We start from the raw sequence: 22,421 nt of genomic DNA, 5'->3' as shown, positions 1-22,421 counted from the left end.
ATTCATTTGTGAGGCTTCCTCTGCGGTTTGTTGGTTGGTTTCTGCTTGCTCTCTTGTCTGTGTGAATAGAATATTTTGAAGGAGGCCTCAGTCACACAGGAAGTGTGGTGTGTGGGAAGCTGCAGCCCCCAGCCCCCACTCCCCCCTGCCCATAACACACAAAGAAACACAAAGACACCATGAGAAAGTAGATGAACAGCTGAGGTGACCCTGTTCACATCGACATGATGGTTGGTCTGTAAGCTTTTGGTTTTGCCAAGAACCCCCTTAGCAATTTGAATGCAACTGGGCTGATATGTCTCCTGGTCTTGTCAGCCTTGAAGGGCTCTAAAATTGTGTTGCTGAGTGACAGAGGGGAAAATTTAACCTTGCAATGATGTGTGACGGTGATTCTATGATAATCAAACCTGTTTTCTCATCACCTCTGCTTTTGTCCTAAACTTCATTGAAAAGAAAGTTGGAATTTATATTTTGCCTCATTGCTTATTTTTGCAACCCAGATGGAAGCCACCTTTTGGTCATCTTGTGTGTTTTACCACATTTAATCATTTTCACATTTTGGGATAATTAAATGCATCCTAGTTTGAATGCTCAAGTATGTGCTTAGTACAGTTACTGAGTTTTCTCAGATTTGGTGTTCAAGTGGAATGAGAATAGAAGACATGAAAGAAGAGTGTGTGGGACAGAGACAAGCTAGACAGGATGAATTACATCACACAAGCGCATATGCTAAATAAATTTGATCGATTACATCACCCCCCACAAAGGAAAACCGTCCAGTTTATGCATGTGTGTTGCAACAATATTGCAACAAAATACAATCACATATTCTTTTTAAATGTCAGTGATATTATGCTACTCGTCATCCAGTGGATGGGAGTCATCCTTGTCCACGTCCACCAGTAGTCAACTGGTCTTGGGAAACAAGATTGCTGCTCCCTGTGTGGGGGCTCCTTTATGTGGGAGCCACATAAAACAGATTTGTATGGAATGATAAGGGAAAAGAGGCTGACCTAACTTGTCTATCCACACCCTGCCTCACTCTGACTAAGATAAGGACATAGGGCGAGCGGTGTTTGGCGGAGGTAGTATTGTTGAAATTAAATCACTGTTTTACCTGGAAACAAAAGCATTTTCTGTGTGTCCGATGGTGCAGTTGTGAGTTTCTTGTGATCACCTAAATTTAGAGACCTATGGCCACTAAACAACTGAATGTTTCTCAAAGGCTGAGCTGAGTGGGATCGGTGTATGTTCTCTTAGAGAAGCCTTCCAAGGCTCCCACTATTTCTGTATTCAGAAAAGGCCCCAGCAGTCAGAAACAGAGAGCAATCTTATTGGCCCCTGTAGCAAACCATTTATCGGTGCAAGAAACATAAGTAAAAGCAGACTCAGATTAGTGTTGCAAAATTGGTGTTGCACCAGTGAGAAACACCCATACCCTCCGTCTGGCAGTGAAACTCCTCAGGGGTGGTTTGGGAGGTCTACAACCCCCTATGGAGGCATATGAGCAGCCACCCAGACAAAAATCATTTCCACACCCAGATTACGTCACAGTTACATGCTGTAGCTGGTTCTGACACAGCCCCTTATATAATGTATGATGTAAAGCAGGTATTCTGTAAGACCCACAGCTGAAATCTGCTATATTTACTGCCGACAAGTCCCCAGATTTGCCCACACGAGTGTGAACTGGCATCCTCTGCCCCAACCCATATTTTATTCTCCCTGACTGAAATAGCCAAAAATGAAAAGTCTATGCACAGGACTATGTTGCTCAGGTAAGAAAATGTACAGCTTTTGTTACCTATGTGAATTATGCTATCTGTGCAGATAGTAAACATCATAGAATGAAAACTGTATAAAATCACATGACGCAAAAGGGGCGGGTTCGCGGATGACAATCTAATTGCAGACGGTTAGAAAGAAAAAAAAAGTGCAGATTTCCTAAAACGTTTCAATTAAGCATGACCTGTACTGATATCTTGGACAGGTACACCCCCCACTAGTAATCACCCTAGCAACAACAAAAAGCGCTTCTGTGGCAGCGGCGCCAATGAGCTCCATAGGACGCCTCTTTCCTCACTTCCTCTAGTCGTGCTGGGCTTGGCTTGGTACTCTTCAGTCACTGGGCAGCCATCTTGGATCTAGTTATCAGGCAACCCTTACTTAGGAGATGGGAGGAATCGGATCGTCAGCGTCTTCTCTAGACAATCTTTACTTTTGAAAACTAGGGCATTGGGCATCGGAATCCAAGTACTAACTGGACTTTTAACTGGCGTGATTCTGTGGCAAGCTGGCAGGGAAACCCGAGACCGGTTTTACGCGATCCCCTTCCCCTTTTCCTTGTCTGAATGCGGTGCAGTTGTAGAGGGCCTATTTAGTGTTTGTATGTTCACTTTACTTCTAACTGCAAAGGACCGGGAGGATAATGATATTTAATTGAGCTCGGACTATGGTCTGCGTTTGGTCAGCTAACTCTGCACGAAGAAAACACGTTTTTCTTTTATGCGGTTAATTTTTTTGGGGGTGAGAAATAGACACTTGTTTTTTTTTCACAGGTGTTTATGGAATAATGTCGTTGTGCATACAGCTCCGATCGCTACATAATTAGTGTACTCAGGATATCCTCATACATAAGTTTATTTTTCCAAGTTTCCATTGGGCTGCCGCTGGATTTCTTCTTCAAGTCCATGGTCTTCAGAAGCAAGCAGATGAGTATCTGCATTTTACTTCTCTAAGGTGCAGTAAAACCAGTAGATAAACAGAAGTGCCCCTGGAAACTATACATTGATGAAAACAATGTCAACAAGAACGCCACTGCCTACGGTCAATGAGCGAGACACTGAAAATGTAAGTATTTGATCATTTCGAAATGACACAGTTCTCTTTACCCAGGGGTGGGTCATTCGCCGTCGGTTCATGTCACATATTCAACGCAAAAACGCTATTAACCCATTTGCCAAATTGTTTTTTTCCTTTAACGCTGCTTTTATGTCAACAGTTAACCCCTGTGTTGAACCGGATTACCGTATTGTTTCTGCTTATGCTATGGTTATGTTAGTGTGACGCATAGCGCATATGTTGCTTAAACTTCATCACCTGGATAGGGTTTTAAAAACTGACACATTCTCCAAGATGACCGGGCACTAGATGACCAGTAATTATCTCCCTGCTGCCTGCTTCGACAGGACAGCTTTCCCCATTTTGCACCAATGCAGCGAATGAATCGCCCTAATGTCTCTCCTTTGTGTGCGTTTCTATCCCAGAATCCGGTCGTTTGACAGTCAAGCTAACAAACTGCACGCATTCGCTTGCAAATGCAACACGTTCAAATGTAGACTTAGATTTCAAACGTTTATGATTTGACGAGCCGATGGAGTGTAAAATGTGAATACACAGATTGGTCTGATGTGCGACCCTAAATACTGCGGTTGATCTAGATCGCAGCGGTTTTAAAGCGGTTGATGACGCCCGCTTAGTGAACGCACAAGAATTCTGGCCGCCGTTATGTTGCACAGGTTTCAACAAGAGCGCTAAACTACATTTATGTTGAAACCGTTATTTCTGCCTCGGGAAACCGTTCGTTCGCTAGACAGATACTTAAATGCTGCAAACTTAACGTTTCCGCTTGTCTCTTGGGTGGGTTCGCTGGTGTGATGACCGCTAAATGCGCCGGGCTGCGGGTTCCGTCCGCTTATCGGGAAGCCTTCCGCGCGCCTGCGGGTGGCGGGTGCCGGGCAGGGGCTGCGCGCGTGCTTACCTGAGGTCGAGGCGGCGCGAGCAGGCCAACGTACGACCACGACGGAGGCGACAGGCCGGTTCGGTTCGGTACCGTTCACATTGCCGAAACTAACGCCCGCTCGACCGTCGTTGTGAGTGGAAGTGGCTGTAATAGGTATTCAATTTATAACCCAGTAGGGACATGTGGGATTTGTCTCTCTCAGGACTTAAATAATAGTAAGTAGTGCTAGAGCGAGGAACTGTGCTATTTTGGAATACCCAGTTAACTCTGCGGGATTGTGACCGGCAGGGATTAAAGCTCCGAGTTCATGCACTGTGTAAGGTTTTTTCTAAATCATTTTTTGTCACTTTTTTTGGGTACATGATGTTTTTTGGAGTGATCAGATGTAAAGGGTAGATCTGAAGATGATCTCTCTCTGGTTTTGTTCTATCGCATACTTCAACACAGAAATTAGTTTTGTTTCTTACACCCTTTCAGTGCTTATATGCTCTCATAAAGGTATCTTAACACGTGCAATCATTATTTATTGGGAAATTCATGTTCGGTCGTATCCTGTTTTGCTAGTCTGGGTGATAATTGATCTGAAGTTGCCTTTCCCGTTGTACAGTCCGAAAGCTGCTCATGTTAAAAGGCTGGAGCTATGGAAGTGACACTGCTCAGTGTTCTGCAGTTGTCCTGTAGTATTACTTCTGTAATAATCGAGAGGAGCATGTACACTTATGCTATAATGAATGACTGAAGTATATTTAGTGTAGTCCTGTTAGACTTGGAGGCATTGCTCATGAGAATCTGTGTGCTTCATGTACCATTTAGTCTGCATATCAACACAACTGTTGGTTGCTTTCTGTTTCTATGATGTGAACTGACTACCTCTTGGACAAAAGTCCTTAACTTCTGCCCCCTGTTCTAATGGTTTTGCACTGCCCAGTGGTGTTTGCAATGAAAAAATGAAATCCCATCATTTATATAGCATTATATTCAAACCCCGCCTACCCAGGTAGCTGTACCTCACTAATTAGGCGTCATCATTTACGCTGATCTACATAATAATGATAGTAATACTTTATTGATCCCTGTGGCAGAAATTCCTTTTTCACCTACCCCATCTTTCTGTCCATGACACAGACAGGTAGGTGAGGGCAAGCTGGACAGCAAAGTGCCACCACCTGTAGTGGTGCCCATGTGGGCCCATTGCTCAAGGGCCCACAGACCTGACTGTTCTGCCAAGGCTGTGCTTGAACCCGTGACTTTCCAACCACAGGCACAGTGGCTTAGCTCGCTGAATCACACGCTGCTCCTATTTATGCTTCAGAGCCTCTGTGAAGGTCCACTGCCGTATACTTCCTGCAGCCCTTTGGATGGTTTTACTCTAAGCTGAAATGTATTGTTCATAACCGGCGACATACATTCCTGACAGCACACCTCGCACAGTGATGGGCAGACGGAGATTACCACTCGACCTGGACGCTCCGGGGCTCGCTGCCGGAACTCTGTTGCCTCCTGTACGGACGAACAGCCGCACATTGGCAACTACCGGCTGCTGAAGACCATTGGCAAGGGCAACTTTGCAAAGGTCAAGCTGGCACGCCACATCCTCACAGGCCGTGAGGTGAGGCGCAGGCGGATGCTTGGGTGTCCAGTTGCCGAACTCTCAGGCAAACTGCCTGATGAATGCTGTTGTCATTTCACCAAAGTTTCTTTTGTAGTAATTTTAAGTGTTTTGTTTATCTGTTCAGTAATTTACATCTACACTGTTCATCCATCTACAAATCTACATGTTTCTATGCTTATGCTCTTTGACGTTTGTGGTGCTGGGCCTCTGATTATCACAGAATTAGATTTTTTTGTAGTTGTGGGTATGTAAGGATGAAGGAGACTCAAGAATGCGATTCATGTCATCTTAGAAATGTAAGTGAAGTGTATTAATGCTTCTGTATTCTAAAATGCTTTTGTCTTCCTCTAGGTTGCAATAAAAATCATTGATAAGACTCAGCTGAATCCTACTAGTCTCCAGAAGGTAAACTCCTCCATCCTTCTGTTTGTGTACAGGTCCTGATGATTGCTTGTCAGTGGGGGAATTGTGCTTCTCTCTACACATTTCTCAGTGTTTGCAAATGGTTGGCCATTGTGCTGGGGCTATTTACAGCTTGTTTTCTGACTTGTAGTTCTAATTTGTATGCTTTTTGGTCTGCTGCAGTAGACTGTTTCGTTTATTCACTTTGAGCAAGAACACAGGGACTGAATCATCAAACCTCCTTTAAGTTCACCTTTCCCCAGTCACTTTTTCCAGAGCTGGCTTTGTCCTTTTGCCCATCTGTTTCTGTATCTGAATTATGACCCATGTCCTGGGGTCATTATTTACTAATTCGTATCAGCAGCCTGTATAATTCTGAGTACTGAACTCATGCCTAGGGGAGAAATTCTCCAATTCATTGACAAACCAACAGAGGATGTGCAAATGTCTGTTTTTGTATTCAGTAGATTTATCTCTTACTTTACGTATAGGCAATGGCTGAAGCTTGACCTGCGTAACTGTTTTTTTATACACAAAAGCATGTTGCTTCTGGGTAGGAGTTCTTTCAAACCCAAAGATTAGCAAGTAAGTGTTGGACACACAATGTAGTACTGCTTTTGAAATTTAAGCAGCTTCTATGCATGATCAGACCTTTGCTTTTCCTCTGTGTGAATGACGTTTCGCTGATTGATGCTAATGAGTGTCGCTGTGTACAGTTTCTTTTGTGCTTGTATTTTCAGCAACTATACTCCACAGGCTGCAGAGCATTATGGGAAGGGTAGATCCTAAGCTAGGAGTCCTCTGCAGAGTTGGATTTCAACTGTTGCTAATTATATCTGGAGCGTGGAAATAAGAATGAGAGGCTTATGTAACCATGTGGGTTTGAGTTGGGATAGGGGAGTGATCTCAGTTGGGTTAGATGGAAATGTGGTTTTGGTACAGTATGTGGTGTCACTGGTCCTACGGTGTGGAACGCAGAAGCCGTCGGGTGTGATAAGGAGCCAGTCGCAGGCTGCTGGTCAGTCTCTGGAGCCGCATTATTGTGTGTAGTGTTATTGACAACCGACAGGTTGTTGGTACGTATGGAGGTGATTGTTTTCTTCCTCCCTCATGGTTCATAGAGAGGGCACTTGGTAACATGACCGACACAACCAGTGAGCTAAAATTTACGATGCAGCTGCTTCATTCCCTGCATCACCTAATGGTATCTTTTGAAAGCGCCGAAATCATGTGCCTTGGTGATTCTCATGCTGGTACTGTGCTTGGATATTACTGTTGATGGGTAGTAATTACATGATTAATCAGTTTGTGTTCCATTGCTGGGCCGTTAATGCAGTAGCGATATAGTGTGAGTCCCTGCTTCCCATTTCTAAGTCTTGTTTCCAAAACACTTTGCCTGTCTCGTTGTACAGTACAAAGGCTATATCTTTGCCCTAATCCTATAAATGCAGACCACCGGCATCGTACAATCACACCTGAATATTTCAAACTGGGTCAGGGAATTTACTGGAAAATTAGCAATAATCAGACTGTTAGTCCAAAATACAATTTGCAAAGTTCAAGCAGTCTTTGTCAAATGGACAACCAAAACAATCTGAGCATTTTGGATGGGTGATATGGCCAAAATGTCACATCACAATCATTTTGGTTTGAAGCACGATCTGAGATAGCGATCATTTTTTTTTTGTTTGTTTGTAAACCAACGAAATTAGAAGGTATGTAGTAATATTAATTAACCACTTAACCAGCAATCCTTTCCCTGTTTGAAACACTTTTTGTAGCATTATTATAAACTTACTTAAGGTATGTAAAATACTGAACATTTATTTTATTGTGTAGCTGCCCTGTCTATAAACCGTTTACCACGTGACATTAATCCAATATTTTTAGCAGTGCAATGGTATGTAAAGGTGTTTTTTTTAGAACCATGTTAGCTAACTGGTTAGAAAAAATCCATTACGTTTTTAGTTCACAATCTAAGTTGAGATCCACTGAGATGAATAATTGACAAAGTGAGATATAGAGACAGTGCTGGGATGTCATGCAGACTGAAATTGCTGTGTTTCACGTCAGTCTGTTTTTGTTGTAATATTACAGCCTCTCAATATGCTGGCATCACATGATAGGTACTCGCCAGTTTGTTCTGTCATTATTATAAGATTAAGCAGTGCACTTGTAAATGGGCATTTATTGGAAGCTCCAGTTAACTGTACCTATGCCTAGTTGACTCCTTGACAGGAACTATGTTTGTAATGTGCTATTTGCCTCACATACGTCTGTAGCAGCCAATAATTTAATAACTGCTAATAAAGTAGAGGTGGGCGATAAATCGATTTTATTGATTAATTCGAATTTACAGTTCAGGACGATGTGTTTTTATGAAAATCGATTTTATTACTGTACTTATTTTACACGGGAGCGCCAAAAGCAGAACCAATGCGACGCACCGTTCTTCACGGGTAAATTAACACGGCGCACCCAAACACTGTAGTGGATTCACAAACAACATGGCAATTAAATGGTTCGGTTTTGCGCCGTCAAACACAGACCAAACAAGTCCTCGTTGCACAGTTAAAAACTTGCAACCAAAGGAAGCAGCACGACAAATTTATTCCAGCACCTAAAGCAGAGGCACGCAGTGGAGTGGGAGAAGTGCAGCTCCCAGCGAAATGAAAATACCCGCAGCACCAGCACAACATCCAAAGTTAAGCAAGCAACCGTCCAACTTGGTATACGTCCTGTTTGACCGCGAAAAATTTTGCTTTGTATACGACCTTTGTTTGGAATACGACTCGCATGCTAGAACTTGTATGGGTCAAAATGAGTCAGGACACCGCGCGCTACCCTTTACCTCTCTGGAGACAAAACCACAACTGCCCACGAGCATCAGTACACCAGTTGCTACCATTCAGTGAACAACCCGTGCTATAACTCTATTCATTTATTTAATTTAATTGCTTTTGTATTTATGTATTTTAGTATTAAGCAGTGTTTAAATTATTTTATACAACCCCATAAAAGTATAATATGCCAATAACAATAGGATTTTTTTTCATGGGAACGGATTAATCATTTTCCCTTTTATTTCTTATGGGAAAAATTTGTTTGGTATACATCCTGTTTGGTATAAGTCCAAGGATCTGGAACGTATACCAAGGCACCACTGTATATGTTAAAGCAGTTTAACGTAGAGCTGGGTGATATGACTTCCAATCAATATCACGATTAATTAATGTTTTTTTTTCTATGTTATGTATAAAAAGACCCAAAATGAACACTGTAAGCAGACTACTTGATAAGCAAATTATTTAAACAGTATTTATACAAGAATGATTCTGTTTCAAGCTTTCTGAACCACATTTTGATCATAGCCGTGATCACTATAAGCAATTTCCGTTGTATTACTTTCCAGACCTCCGTATGTAATAGTGGTATTTAAACTCGATGTATTCAGCATGTGGGGCCTGTAAATTTAACGTATTTTAATTATTTTAACTTGTTAGCGTCATATATATACAGGCATATAATGTGCCCACTTTATTTTTAATATTTATGAAAGTTGAGTTTTGAAATAGATTTGTCCCCAGCTTAAACCTCCAGTTCTGTTTTATTTCTGTCGCTTGTTTCTCCTCTGCAGTTCCTTCATACCCTCCCAGGAAGGCCCCCTTTTATGTCAGAAAATTTTGGTCATAGTGCAAAAGAGAAATTAATAGAATTTTAAATATTTAAGTGCACAAAAATATTAATGATATAACATTTCTAAACATGGACATTAAGACACAATGGAATGCAAGTAGCTACCTAATTTGCATGGAAAGATTCTGCAAATTGTCATGTAAGTGGAATGTGCAATAAACTAATAAATGTACATTTAGACCTATGTATTACAGGTAAAAACATATTTAATAACTTTTACATTTCCAGGTGATCCATCCAGTCATTGTAGAAATTGTACTTCATTTTCACATTTCCAGGTAATCTAATATTATAGTTACATACCCAATTGTGTAGAATTATATGACTTAGCGACAGGGCTGACTTTCGTTTAGCAGCAATTTTGACATACGGGAACCGTCGAAAGTAAATTAAGCAAAATAATTTAAGTCACAAGCAATGACAGACTGGCTGGGCTTCCCTGAGGGGCTAAATGACACACAAGATTAACCATATATTATTGGGTGAGTCTGTCAAACCTGAATGTCTTCTTTTAAGATATATTTGCGCTGCAGTTGTACTGTTGTGATGTTTAAGTTCTGTTTTACAATACCGGCAGATTGCATTTTCATGCACTTTTAATTTGAAGCACTTCCACATAACTAGGCTTTTATTATTTATTTGGAGCCTCATCTGCTATATACTGTCTTCCTTCCACAATATTGCAGAATATTTTTAATCGATGTTTTAATAATCTAGTCATCATATTTAACTGAAAAAAATGTGATAGCTCTAATTGTACTTCAGATACTCTTAAAAAGAAAGTTATACTGATTGTTGGCTTGTCTATTCCACATGGTTAGCATAATAAGGTTTAACATAATAAGACACCTATAGGTATTGCAATGTGTGTGAAGCATTGACCCTTTAATGCGGAGTGAATGAGTACCCTTTGGGTAAATGACATTGCAGTAATGCTGAAGCGGGATTCTTGTACTTTGACAGTTGGGACTTTAAGGCCTTCTCTTCCATTAATGTCATGCACACTGTTGGCTGCTGAGTCATATGATTATTAAGGTGAAGGAGTGTCTTCACTGGACACAAACTTGTGGTAATTGATCTCATTCCCGTTGGGCCATATGAACTCATGAGATTTGATGATTAAGTAACTCTGTTCTGTGTAGAACGTTAACCTATTCACATTAAGTTATGGTTGTAAAACTCCCCTCTTTGAGCAGGCTTTCTTTAGACCTACTTTACCACTAAATAATTTGAATTTTTCAGATTTTCTATCTGTTGTGACACCTACTTTGCAAAGTTTTTTTTTCCCCCTTCTGATGGTACTTGATGAAACACAGCTGCCTGACTGAGTGAAAGTGTGTTGTCTGATGGCGTGGTTTCATTTGGGCCTAAGGCTGTTCCTGGGCTTTGAACCAATAACTTGCAGGTTTGCAGAGGACTGATGACTAACTGGTAATGAGAGCAGTTAAGAAAAGGGGTAAGATGTGTGCAAGCAGAATATGTGGTCCCTTTGGAATGTGACTGACACCCCGGGGAGGTGTTAGACAGACAGTTGGAGTCAGTCTACCATACACACAAATGAATGTTGATGACCTTGCTTGTTTCATTGTGCATTAGGTGGGTGAACAGGTGTGTATGTGTTGCTTCACCCTGGTGTGTTTGTTACTGGTTATTTCTATAGTTGGGCAGGGGGTTGGAATCTTTCTTTTCTTCAACACTCATTTCTTAGTGGTATTCGTTACTGTGTTTTTACTCTTTTGGTTTTGGTGTTAACAATAGAATTTATTTGCAGTGAGAGCGTGCCAAATATGTCCCATTTTTGGGTTTGATTTGATGGTCCCTGTACCACTGCATGTTGTGGTCTCCCACTAGTTTATGGTTTATTTATGGCTCATCCACCCCCTCCCCCAATCTGGGACCGTTCTTCTTTAGCTGCCACCCTCTGCTGCTGATAAGCCTCTCTGAGAAGTTACCAGCCCTCCTGCCCCATTGTGTCGGCCTGAGCGGCAAGCTGGGGCTCAGCTCTTAAATTCCATCTTCCAGACATCAAAGGGTGGAACATTTGTGTGTTAATTCATGGTCTCTTTGGTCTATTTCTGGCAAATAACTTAATTTTTCTTCACCCTTTCCTTTTGCTTAATGAAGACTATGAGAAATGGAGAGCTCATGTGTGAGGTTCCCTCTGCGATGGCTGAACTTGCTGGACTGCAGACTTTGATATTTCTGGGATGGTCCTTTTCCTGTTATTGCAAGAATAAGGTTTTGTTTTGCAGGGGAATCCGTGACGCAGCGTGTTTTTTTTGTTTTTTTTGCCCCCATCACTCCCACCACTTTTCATCCTCCAGTGTTTTACTGTTTCCTCACTTCCTGTCTTTGCGTCAGAAGTACTATGCTATATGTGAACAACTGCATGTGCTCTTTCTCATAAAACCAATGATTCAGCAGCATTATTTGTAGGTCAGAAACCCATTAGGTGCATGTTGGGAACAAAGGTCTGACAGATTGCAGAGACAGGAATGAATCTGTTGTGAGCAATTTATTATTATTTTTTTTTTTTATTATTATTTATATTTCACAGCTCTTTCCCCCGCTTGTAATGGGGCCCTCAGTGTGATGTTTCTGGTGTGTGTAGAACAGGTAGTGTTCTCTTCCGCATGTTCCATTATCCTCATCCTCTGATGACCTCGACTAAGGGGGTGGTCTCTGTCTCTCTCTCTCTGGGCAGTTAGTCTGCTTTCTGCTCCTGTGCTCTCTCTCTGTGTTTATAGTGGCACCCTTTCCTACCCTCTGTGACTCACTAGTCTGCCTGACATGAGCAGCTCCATTCTTAGCTGATATATTCTGTGTTAGGGGCTTAAAATTTTACCTACCGGTATTTGTACAGTTTAGGCCCTGACTATAGGCTTTAATTGAGAGCCCCTACCTGCCCTGTTTTGTGCTTTTTTTGGACTTGTGTGATAAGCAGAAAAAAATGTCCATTTTTTTTTCTTGCATAAGACTAAAAGGGGGCATCGCTGCGCTGAGCCATTTACAGCTTATGTAGATTCTGTTCACATCTTTTTCCTCTTCCCTTTGTCCTCCAAAGCAGCTAGTTGAATTTTTGGCTGAACTTTTTATTTCGTTTGTTTTTCTGCAGCCCTGACATTGCAGGGCTGCAGTCACTCCTGCGAGGTCGAACACCCTGACACCCTACAGACACCCCTACAGACACCCCACCTCCTGCCCCAGTGTCGCACCATGCTGCTCCTTGGAGGTTACTTCTTGCTCCGTTTGGGGGAAGCTGGGTCACAGGTGCACCCACCTGCAGGTGTGCCGTAAGCTCAGGACTGGTCCAGCGAGGCAACTAGGGTAGCAAGATCCAGGTGTGGGAACAGCTGTCTCTTCTCGCAGCCTGTAAGTCACTTTAGCTGAGTGGGAGTCACCAGGAACATCTCCCTCATCCTGGTGGGAAGATGCAGTGCTAAAGCTGGCACTTCATGGCAGGGTCCCTGAAGCTAAAACTGTACCTTAGCAAAACTGCATATGCAGGATGCCTGAGGCCAAAGATTGTTGAGCGCTCTGATTGGGGGGAATCCATGAGGCTATGCTACAATGTTAATGGTGCGTGGCCCCGCCCCCTTTGTGTGGAGAAGCAGGTCAGGATGTCTGTGCCAGTGGCCAGAGATGCACCAGGAATTTAACCGTTTTCTTCAAACTATGGATAAAGCCATACCTTTTATCCTAGAAAAATGTGGGTGATATTTAATAGGTCAGGTAATTACCATCACATAAGGATGCCTGGCACACACGGATTAAAATGCAGATTGAAAATGTAGTGGAAATAAGGGGAGAGACCAATGAGGACAGAATCACTTTTTATTTTGTGTCACTAAAATATTCCATGCACAACAGTGTAATAAGAATAACTGGTGCACTTTTGATGTTTTAGTTGAAAATGCTTTTTTCAAATTATGATTTAAGTTGAAACAATGTATTGTATGAAGAATTAAATGTGGATAATCACTTTGTCATGCTCACTTGGGCCATATTGCTTTATTTCATGACTGCAGTGTGACTGCAGTGATTACAGTGTGCCTATTATGAGACGAACAGCCCTGGTCTTTCCAAAAGTTAGCCGTGAATGTCACCTTGAAGGCTGTGTTTATGTGCAGACTTGTCTTGCATGTCTTGACACCTGTTTAGTGAGTCTGTCTGTTACCTGTGAGATTAAGGATAATTGGTCTGACAAAAGCAGAGACTACCTGGATTGTTACTATTACTCTAATGTTATTCCTTTTATGGAGTGACAGCTACAGAGTGGAAGATGTTGGATTTCCTGCCCTGATAAACGCACTCAGTACTGGTCAAAGCCCACTTGGTGCCCTACACACGTTTCACTGCTGGCAGCCCCCTGTCAGAGACAGTGAAATTTCCTTTATAAGTCTGTGCACCCTAATCCACTTAATGGGTTGACTGGCACTGAATGTACTGATTGTGAAGTGGTTTTGTTTACTGTCCAGCAATATGACCTAAAATTATCATCACGGTATTTTTAGCTTTTAGGACAAATGACGGTATCATATCGCAGTATTACTTTTATCCAGGTTTTGGGAAGAGTGGCATGTCCTGTCCTTTTATGTAAATTAAAAGAAAATATGGCCAGTCTTATATTGAAAAGCTGTAAATAGTGACAGGTAATGTTATTACATTTAATTTATAATTGTCGGAGTAACAGTGCAAAGGGAATAAGTTGGTTCAGCCAAAAGCTGCATTTTACAGTTCATTTCAAATATGCAGGATTGCCAACTTTGGTCAGCTAGCTGGAGTGAGATTTTCAGTTCGAGTCAAGTCTGCACACACATGCACATGCATTTACATGTAACAGTTTTATTATCTTGTAAATAGTCACGGCAGACGTGTGAGAGTTGGCAACCCTGAAAACGTGTGTGCTTTTAATTTTCACCTGAGTTGATTTTTTTTTTTTTTTTATTTTTTTAAATTATACAGTTGTTAAACGGTAACTCTGCTGAACATGAAATCACCAATAAATTACGTCCATTTATCCAACATTTTATAAAATGTATATATATTTATTGCATTTGAAAACTTTAGGTGTACAATTTCAGGACAGCAGCCCCATTCTGTTAGGAACATTACAGCTTTTTGGTTGCAGGTGTTTGATCCGCTGCTGTTTATTAACACTAGTGGCACATTAGCGCAAATAAAACTGCTACATGCGCCGAAGTACGTCTTGGCAGATAAAGGAGTTTGACGTTCATTGGCATGGGAAACGTCAGTTCTAGTTTTAATTGGGCAGTTGTGCGTTTTACCATGTATCATTCATAAAGGCAGTGGTGATTTTGGGAATATGTTTAACTTCAATTTGCTACTAATATAATAATATAGTAGTATAAAATGTAAGCAGTTTATTTTTGTTTAATGTGTATAAGTACAGAAAATATGTTCATTTTAAATTTAATTCAAGACATGGCGTTAGAGTATGTTTAATAGAAAATTCACACAATGCAGAAAAACCTGTTACTTACACTACTTAAGGAGAAGTATTCAGATTTCAAGTGAATCTTGCAAATGCATATCATGCATCGCAGTGGTAATGACTATGACATTGGTGTGCTGTCCACCCCTGCTGCCCAGGAAAGTAGGTTTCTGCTAACACTTGTGAAGTGATAACTTGTGACTTGTAGACTATTACAAGCGAATCTTTGTTTCAGTATTAAAAAAAAAATGCATTTCATGAAATATATTGTGGGGGGCAGCCCCCCCCCCCCCCCCCATCATACACCTCATTGACAATTGGGGTAATTTTGTGTACTGCCCATGTGTCTCATCATTGATGATGTCATAGTAAACCTTTGTGAAGCACTTCCTGTTAGCTTCATTCAGATGGTCTTCTGCAGAGGCAAGACAATGTAGGGGGGCTGCTTACTTAAATACTTTTGGAAATGTTAGTAACATGTAGCCCTTAAGTAAGAACAATAGATGGGCGCCCTTTTAAAATATATTAACATTACATTGGTATTGCATTGTTGGTTCTGACACGTTTATCCAGAACTGTCCATGGCTTTTAATTTTGCTTCTCTTGGGCAACTTTCATCAGGTGACATATCCCCTTCAAAGGTACAAAAATCTTCCTGTGCTCTATCTCTATATAAGAGCCAAATTCCCCATACTGTGAAAATGTCAAGCCATGAAATGTTTGATAAAGGGATCAAACTGTGATAGTACTTGGGCTGTTGAGCAGAGAAGCCATATGTTAAGGGGTTAAATTTCCATTGTTTTCCTTAGGAAGTATGACAACAGAAAGTGCTGGAAGACAATAACTATAGGAGATTGAGAGCCAGTCAGACCACTGAAATGAAAATTGGGTGTCTTGGTATATGTATATATTTTCTGTCTGTGTAATAAAGCCTTTCAGTATTTTTTTTCTGTCAGTCCATTTTCCAACCACTTATCCTGCAATGTAGTTTTTATTTGGGGGGGGGGGGGGATAGAAAAATGTTGATGGGGGAAAAAAACAGGTTAGGAGAGGGTATTGGAATGGATAAACAAGGCGTCACTGTATGTGTTTGGGAAACTCCATGTGTGTTTTTGCCAGTGTCCTGCTGTGCTGTAGGAAGCAGAGGCCATTTAGTGCATTTAGTGCATGCTCATGCATGAGTCAGCTGATTAGACACCCATCATATTTGCGTTAGTGCCTTGGAAAGCTGATTGGACACGAGGTTGTCTCAGCTCATCCCATAGTTACCGTCTGTTACTAGCAATGATGATGCATCTTGCGCTCAAGAGCAGGAGAATATGTGCCCTTCTGCACCCTCCACCACCTTGCTGCGGTTTCCTGTGTTTTGAAATGGCGCCTGGGGTGTAACTTTTTTTTTATTTTGTTTTATTTTATTTTTTTGGCGGGGGGGGGGGGGTTGTTTTTGTATATAATATTAAAGGGAGTGTAAACGGCTCAGGAAACTTATATTAATCCCCCCGTTCCCCCCACTGGAATGTCCTGATGTTCCTACTTCTACAGTTATTGCAGTTAAGAGCATCCTGTTTTCCCAGACAGTAGGAGCACTCCCTGCCTGACCTGTCTGGATGTGGGAGCAGCATTCAGTGAGGTGTGCCAGCCGTACCGTGTGCTCCACTGCACCCTGAACATGCTAAGTTACCTTTGCCCCATGTGCCTGCATGCTGGAGGACAAAGCAAAGGATTGGGGCTGTTCTGACCCTGTGCATCCCTCTTCCTGTAGCAGCGGTGTGAAATTTGGGAGGACGTGGAAGTGCCCTGTGTCGGAACACACTGTGCCTCCCAGGAAGTGCTGGTGCTCTGTTAGCGCGCTGCTTTCTGCCGAAGGCGAACTGCATGTGGGTGGTAATGCGGCAACGTATTACTGTTGAGCGTGTGGTGGGCGCATCATGAATGTCCTCTTCATTGATTGCCTGGTGCAGCCTGTCTTGAGGCCAACTCTCTTTGGTATTGCCAGCATGCTGGCACTTTCTCTAGAAACACACCAAGCCAGATAGCCATAGCTTGTTTGCAGCCAGCCAAGACACCTGCAGTTCCGGCATCGGGTGTCTGTTTACTGTATGTTTAGTAAGGGATGCTATTTGTCTGTCTGGAGGCCACTTCCTGTTTCAGTTTTAATAGCCTGAGATTTCTAGTTTTTGGCCGACGGGGGTTGGGATTGGGCATGTCTGCTGATGTCTGTTACTGCTGCTACTCATCGCTGTATGCTGCAGCTTCCGTTGTTCTAAACAAATTTAGAATCAAGCATTTAAGGCTTTGCTGGGGGTGTTAAGTTGGTTGTTTTGTAGGTTGAGTTGATACATCTAATCTGTTTTTTCCCTTTTGGTAGTATAAATAGACCGGTGTGTCCGCTCATGTACGGAAACCTAATATGTCTACGACAGCTCCTGCACGGGAGACTGCCATGCTGCTGAATGGTAGGGCATGGTAGGGTTTGGTTCACAATGAGTGCCTTTTGAGGAAGGAGGAAAAACGCAGGGGTACAAACACTCCCAAGCACACGGCAGTTCCATCTTGTCAGTCTCTGAATGTAGCGCTGGCTACTGCTTTCACTTCCGTCTGGTTGAATCTAAGCGTAACCTGGCCACATTGAAATATGCACGTATTTGTGAAAGACTATTTTGGGAGTTTTCTGCATCACTAGAAGTGTTTCTTTGGTGGTGGCAAGCTGAAAGTTGCCACAGCTAGTGGTACGTTTGCACCTGCTGTGTCTTTCCTGAAGAGTGCACCATCTTGATTGACTCTTGCTGAACTTCTGTTCAGATTCAGCAGTCACTTTGTCTTCAGTCTTGGGTGTGAATAAGGTATTTTAGCATCTGTCAGACCCTGCTGGGGCACAACCTGTCCGGCATGATAAGGTGTTGATTTTGTATGCTGGCATAGATTTAGACAGAAAAAAGGTCCCTGGAGTTGTATCCCATCATCAAATGGGTGAGAAGTAGCCAGTAACACAAATTTGTCCATTGATGTCAGTCTTAATCTTGGCAGTACACTGTTTGAACTGAATTGTTTTTTCTAGCTCAGCAGTTATTTGGTTTTCTGTGGACTGAGCTATTAATTGATGCAATTAATTGAATTAAATAGCTGCGTTCTGGACTTTAACTTCTGTTCACTGCAGTATAGTTAAACTGAATTTATTTTAGTTAGGACTGTAATGGATCATAAGTTGGGTGAATACTGATACTCCTCCATTTCAATGGGGCTTATGTTCCGATGTATTCATCGTATATTGAAAATATCGTAAGCTGAATATGAATATGGGTATGATATGACAGATATGGGCGTTTAATGGTCTTGTAAAAAATTGGTTAAACACGGGGAAAATCGTACGATGCGTTGCTAAACACTGTATGGCATGTACATGTTTCGGCTTGTGATCACTGTATGGCATGTACATGTTTCGGCTTGTGATCACTGTATGGCATGTACATGTTTCGGCTTGTGATCACTGTATGGCATGTACATGTTTCGGCTTGTGATCACTGCGGAGACAGGAAACTTAGCCAGGTGGATGCAGCCTTCACTCTGCATAAAAAGAATTGTGGTGCATGTCTCTACACTGCGAACTAATCAAAATTTGGAGTTTGACTACTTATTGTGCATCACCATTGCGCCATTGTAAAGTCGAACCATCGTAAAGCAAGGGGCATCTGTATTTAATTTTAATCCTAAGGTCTGGTTCTTGCTTACTATGGAAACAGCCACACGACAGCATGTGTGTTGTACTGCTGGACTGTTTGCTATCCTGAATGTTCATAGTTCTTGCACCTAAGAGCCAGGCAACCTTGTACTTTGACACCAGGCCTAGGGTAGCCCTATAGCACATAGACATATGTAGACATATAACGATGCAGCTGTATAATCCTGTAGTTAGGAATTGTATAAATACCAGTATTTCCAGATTTCTTCAGCAAACCCCAAGCCATATTTTGTTTTCACTCTGGTCAATCAACAATCGACTTGTGTTTGGTTACTGAACGGACTGTCCATCGTCTTTCAATTTTTCAAGTGGTATGCGCTTTCGTGTGTGCCCCCAATGTTGTCTCGACATCAGTAACGAAAATTGCACACACACAGTGGCAAGTCCACGTCCAGCCTTAAGCAGATTATCATTTTTTAGTATGTCTCCCTACTGTAGGCTTGAGAACTCTTTTTGAATCCTAGTGAGTTCATTTATATATAAAATAAGCACATATTTGCAATACCTGTAGAAGTTGTATAAATATCTATTAAAAATTGTATTCAGTTTGACGTTTTGCCTTGTACTGCTGCGAGCACTGTCAGAAACCAACAACTGGGTGGGACCTTGTTGTGGTACAGACATGTACCATATCATTAACAGTTGTCATACACCTGGATCAAAACTGAACAACCTGTAAAAACTTCCATCTTGAGGCTTGTGTGTGGTAGCAGAATTGAACATTAAATTATTTGGAGCTACACGGTTGTGGAAGGTGATAGTCCTGTATATGAAAACCAGGTTGTGGAAACTGTGATGCTACTCTCACTTAGTTCTGGTAGAAGTCCTTCGTGGAGGATTAAGGAGGCGTCATGGCTTGGCTGAGTTCCCAGCATCACCTGACTCTTGCAATTGGGAAAGACGTGTGGGTTGCTGATAATGTTCATGGTAAGGCATTAGGGAAACTGGCTCATTCTTGCTTTACTGCAAGTTAAACTGTTTTTTCCTGATTTTTCTCTTTTTTTTTGGAGGACATCGATAATAAAGAGCACTTAGGTTTCAGAATTGATCAAATAAACAGCAGGAGGTGCCCATTTGGTGTGTTTCTGTCTCCTGCTGAATGAAGAACTTCACAGGAACAGGTTCCAACCTGAACCCTCACACCCGATCCTGAACATAAAAACCCATGTTGTGTTAGGCCCTTAGAACATTAACCCACATATTAAAACATGTCCGAATGACCATTGATTTTCTTCAAATGATGCAATAGTGAGGTAATAACAAGACAGCTTGATGGCTGTCTGTAAATTTGAGCCATATTCATGGATGATTTGATGCCTCTATGGAGGAAGTACCTACCTCCAACTCTTTGTTGAAATGTTGGCTGTCTTACTGCTGTTTGAGGCCTTTGCTATCTCATAAAGCCAAGTGTGGTCCAGTAATGCCAGAAGACGTGAACAAATTGGTACTTTAAAAATTTCCTTTCCATCTATTGATTGCTCAGAAGCATTAGTGACTAGCATAAAACTGTGATGGGAGTTGTCCATTGCTCCTGCTAATGTGCTTTGGAAACTGCTGACAGACTTTCATACATAAGGGCGATGTAAGCCTGAGCTGCTGATGGTCAAGCCCATCTGAAAGGCTGCGCTCTCTGATTTGATTGACGTCACTTCAGCAGTGCTGTGAAAGATGACTCTGCTGACCCACACTTAGAGTGCTGCCGGTATTCAGGTCACGAGATCTCTTCTCTAGAGCCGAACTCAGCGATGTGTTTTTCCAGTCCAGGTCACACGACCTTTGTTTAGGTCCATGTCATAGGTAACTTAAAGTGGTCAGGGGTCAGTATCGGTACGTATGGTACAGTCTGCATATATTGACTGCTTTATGGTCTTTATGGGCAGAGACTGATATAACTGGTGCAGAATCACGTTCACCGTCTGAAGTTATTTTTTGTTAGAGCATTGAAAATTCACATTAAATAAGTAGACATTCGCACTGTTATGACAAGAAAATGCTGTGCATATCGCTCTATGCTGTGCATATCGTGTTATGCTGTGCATGCCTTCTTGCCTAGCAGTTATGTAAATCCCTGATTATGGGAATAAACTTGTGGGCCTCTAGTGGGAACTTCATGGTTGTGATTACTGTCTTCTACAGGGCCTGTCACCAGCACCTACCTCTGCTTGTCTAGTGTTAAGTTGCTAGTGAGGATCATTGGAGGCTCTGTGTCACTTGGACTGTTTTTGCACATGTTGTGCTGTACATAAGGGTCAGAGATGTTTTCCACTGTCCTGTTGTGTATCATTTGATCATGGTATTGGGGAAAGATGAGAGTTGGTGCAGGTGTTTCATGGGGTGTGTTTGTTGAGACGGAAGTCTGCTGTGCACTCTGGCCTTTCTCTGTCTAAGAATGTGAAACACTGTATGTTGCTCTGTTGCTTTGGACCGAGGCGTGTTAAGCAGACTTGATGCCGAAGAAGGTTGCTTAGGGATACTGACATTATTAATGGGTGAAGACTGTGTTTACATATGATTTGTTCTTTTTTGACTTGATGGTATAAATGTGCTTTTTTTCCCCCCCAGCTCTTCAGGGAAGTAAGAATTATGAAGATTCTAAATCATCCGAATATAGGTGAGTGGCTCTCTTGGGTCTAAGCATAGAAGTTACCACTTCATGATTTTGGAAGCATAAAAACTGGTGTGTGTCACAGGAATCCCATGTTTTGTAGCTATCGGACTAGTTATATGTATAATTGAAGCCCTTTCTGCATCCAAACACAAGGATACCATGTTGGAATGACATTTAGCTGTGACAGATTTACAGAAATAAAATGTATCATTATACAATTTATGATGTGACCTGACATTGGAGATTCTGACTATATTAAGCACAGCTGGCCTGTGGAGGAATCTTCTATAGCAATGGTTCCCAACCGGGTCTTCAGGGACCCACAGACAGTTCAAATTTTTGCTTCCTCCCATCTCCCTGCCAGACAGTCCTGGTAGGGAGCATAAACTTGAACTGTCTGCTGGCCCTCACTGGTTGGACTGGGAAACACTGTCCTAGAGAACCAGCCTGTGAAGATCCTGATGTTTGGGAGAGGATCAGGGGTCTCTGGGTTAGGGAACAGGAGCTAGATCCTGGATGGGAAGTCTAGGTCTTTTTTTTTCTCCCCTTGCTTCTCGAGAGTCAAGCGCTGTCTCTCATTGGGTCTCAGTACACAAAGGTAAATGAACAGCATCAAAACTTGTTTTGTTAAAAGCTGTTTTAACCAGAGACCTTCTCCCCAGAGACCAACAACTGAACCTCATACTGTTCCATTTGTGCAATTTCTATCTGGTTCCTTATTACCCGTGTGAGCAGTTTGAGTGCCTGCTGCTCCCATTTGGAGAGTGACTGTCACCTGCTTTGTGTGTCAGAGTGTTTTGCCGGCTGTCTGTCATCTCGGGGAAAAGCCTCTGAAAGGTCTAATCCACGTTCTTAAAAATAACCCAAACACAGACAAGCCACACTTCACTGATGTCTTCCCAGCTGTACCCATAGTTTCATGCTTTACTTTAATCTTCATTTCCATTTCCTGTATATGCTACCAGGACAGCATGTATGTATGTGTTTAAGGGGTGACGGGATTGCAAAATGAAAAATTATGTCACAGTTATGTCACTCAACACATTCTCTCCTCTTGTTATTCCTCAGTTAAACTGTTTGAGGTCATCGAGACGGAGAAGACGCTATACCTGGTTATGGAGTATGCTAGTGGAGGTGAGTGAGCAGAGTCCAACAGGGTTAGAATTG

The 22,421-nt window shown here is 42.0% G+C and overlaps 1 protein-coding gene across 10 annotated transcripts in view; it reads left to right on the top strand.

Annotated features, from left to right (window-relative positions):
- The first annotated feature begins 2,051 nt into the window (after nt 1-2,051).
- Nucleotides 2,052-22,421, top strand: part of mark3a (MAP/microtubule affinity-regulating kinase 3a) — a 35,177-nt gene continuing 14,807 nt past the window's right edge. For 4 of the 10 annotated variants that reach the window (XM_023825516.2, XM_023825515.2, XM_023825514.2 and 1 more), the window contains exons 1-5: nt 2,059-2,850; nt 5,160-5,351; nt 5,706-5,759; nt 21,209-21,257; nt 22,323-22,388. In XM_023825516.2, the coding sequence (XP_023681284.1) occupies nt 2,791-2,850; nt 5,160-5,351; nt 5,706-5,759; nt 21,209-21,257; nt 22,323-22,388 (421 nt within the window). In that variant the 5' untranslated portion in view covers nt 2,059-2,790. Of the gene's footprint in view, nt 2,851-3,940; nt 3,958-3,982; nt 4,059-5,159; nt 5,352-5,705; nt 5,760-21,208; nt 21,258-22,322; nt 22,389-22,421 lie in introns of those variants that run through there. The other 6 variants (XM_023825518.2, XM_023825517.2, XM_023825522.2 and 3 more) reach the window with 5 other exon arrangements.

This window comes from Paramormyrops kingsleyae, chromosome 14, assembly GCF_048594095.1.
Source record: "Paramormyrops kingsleyae isolate MSU_618 chromosome 14, PKINGS_0.4, whole genome shotgun sequence".
Taxonomy (NCBI): Eukaryota; Metazoa; Chordata; class Actinopteri; order Osteoglossiformes; family Mormyridae; genus Paramormyrops; species Paramormyrops kingsleyae.
The sequence above is the reverse complement of the archived record's forward strand: the minus strand, read 5'-3'. Positions and strand labels throughout refer to the sequence as shown.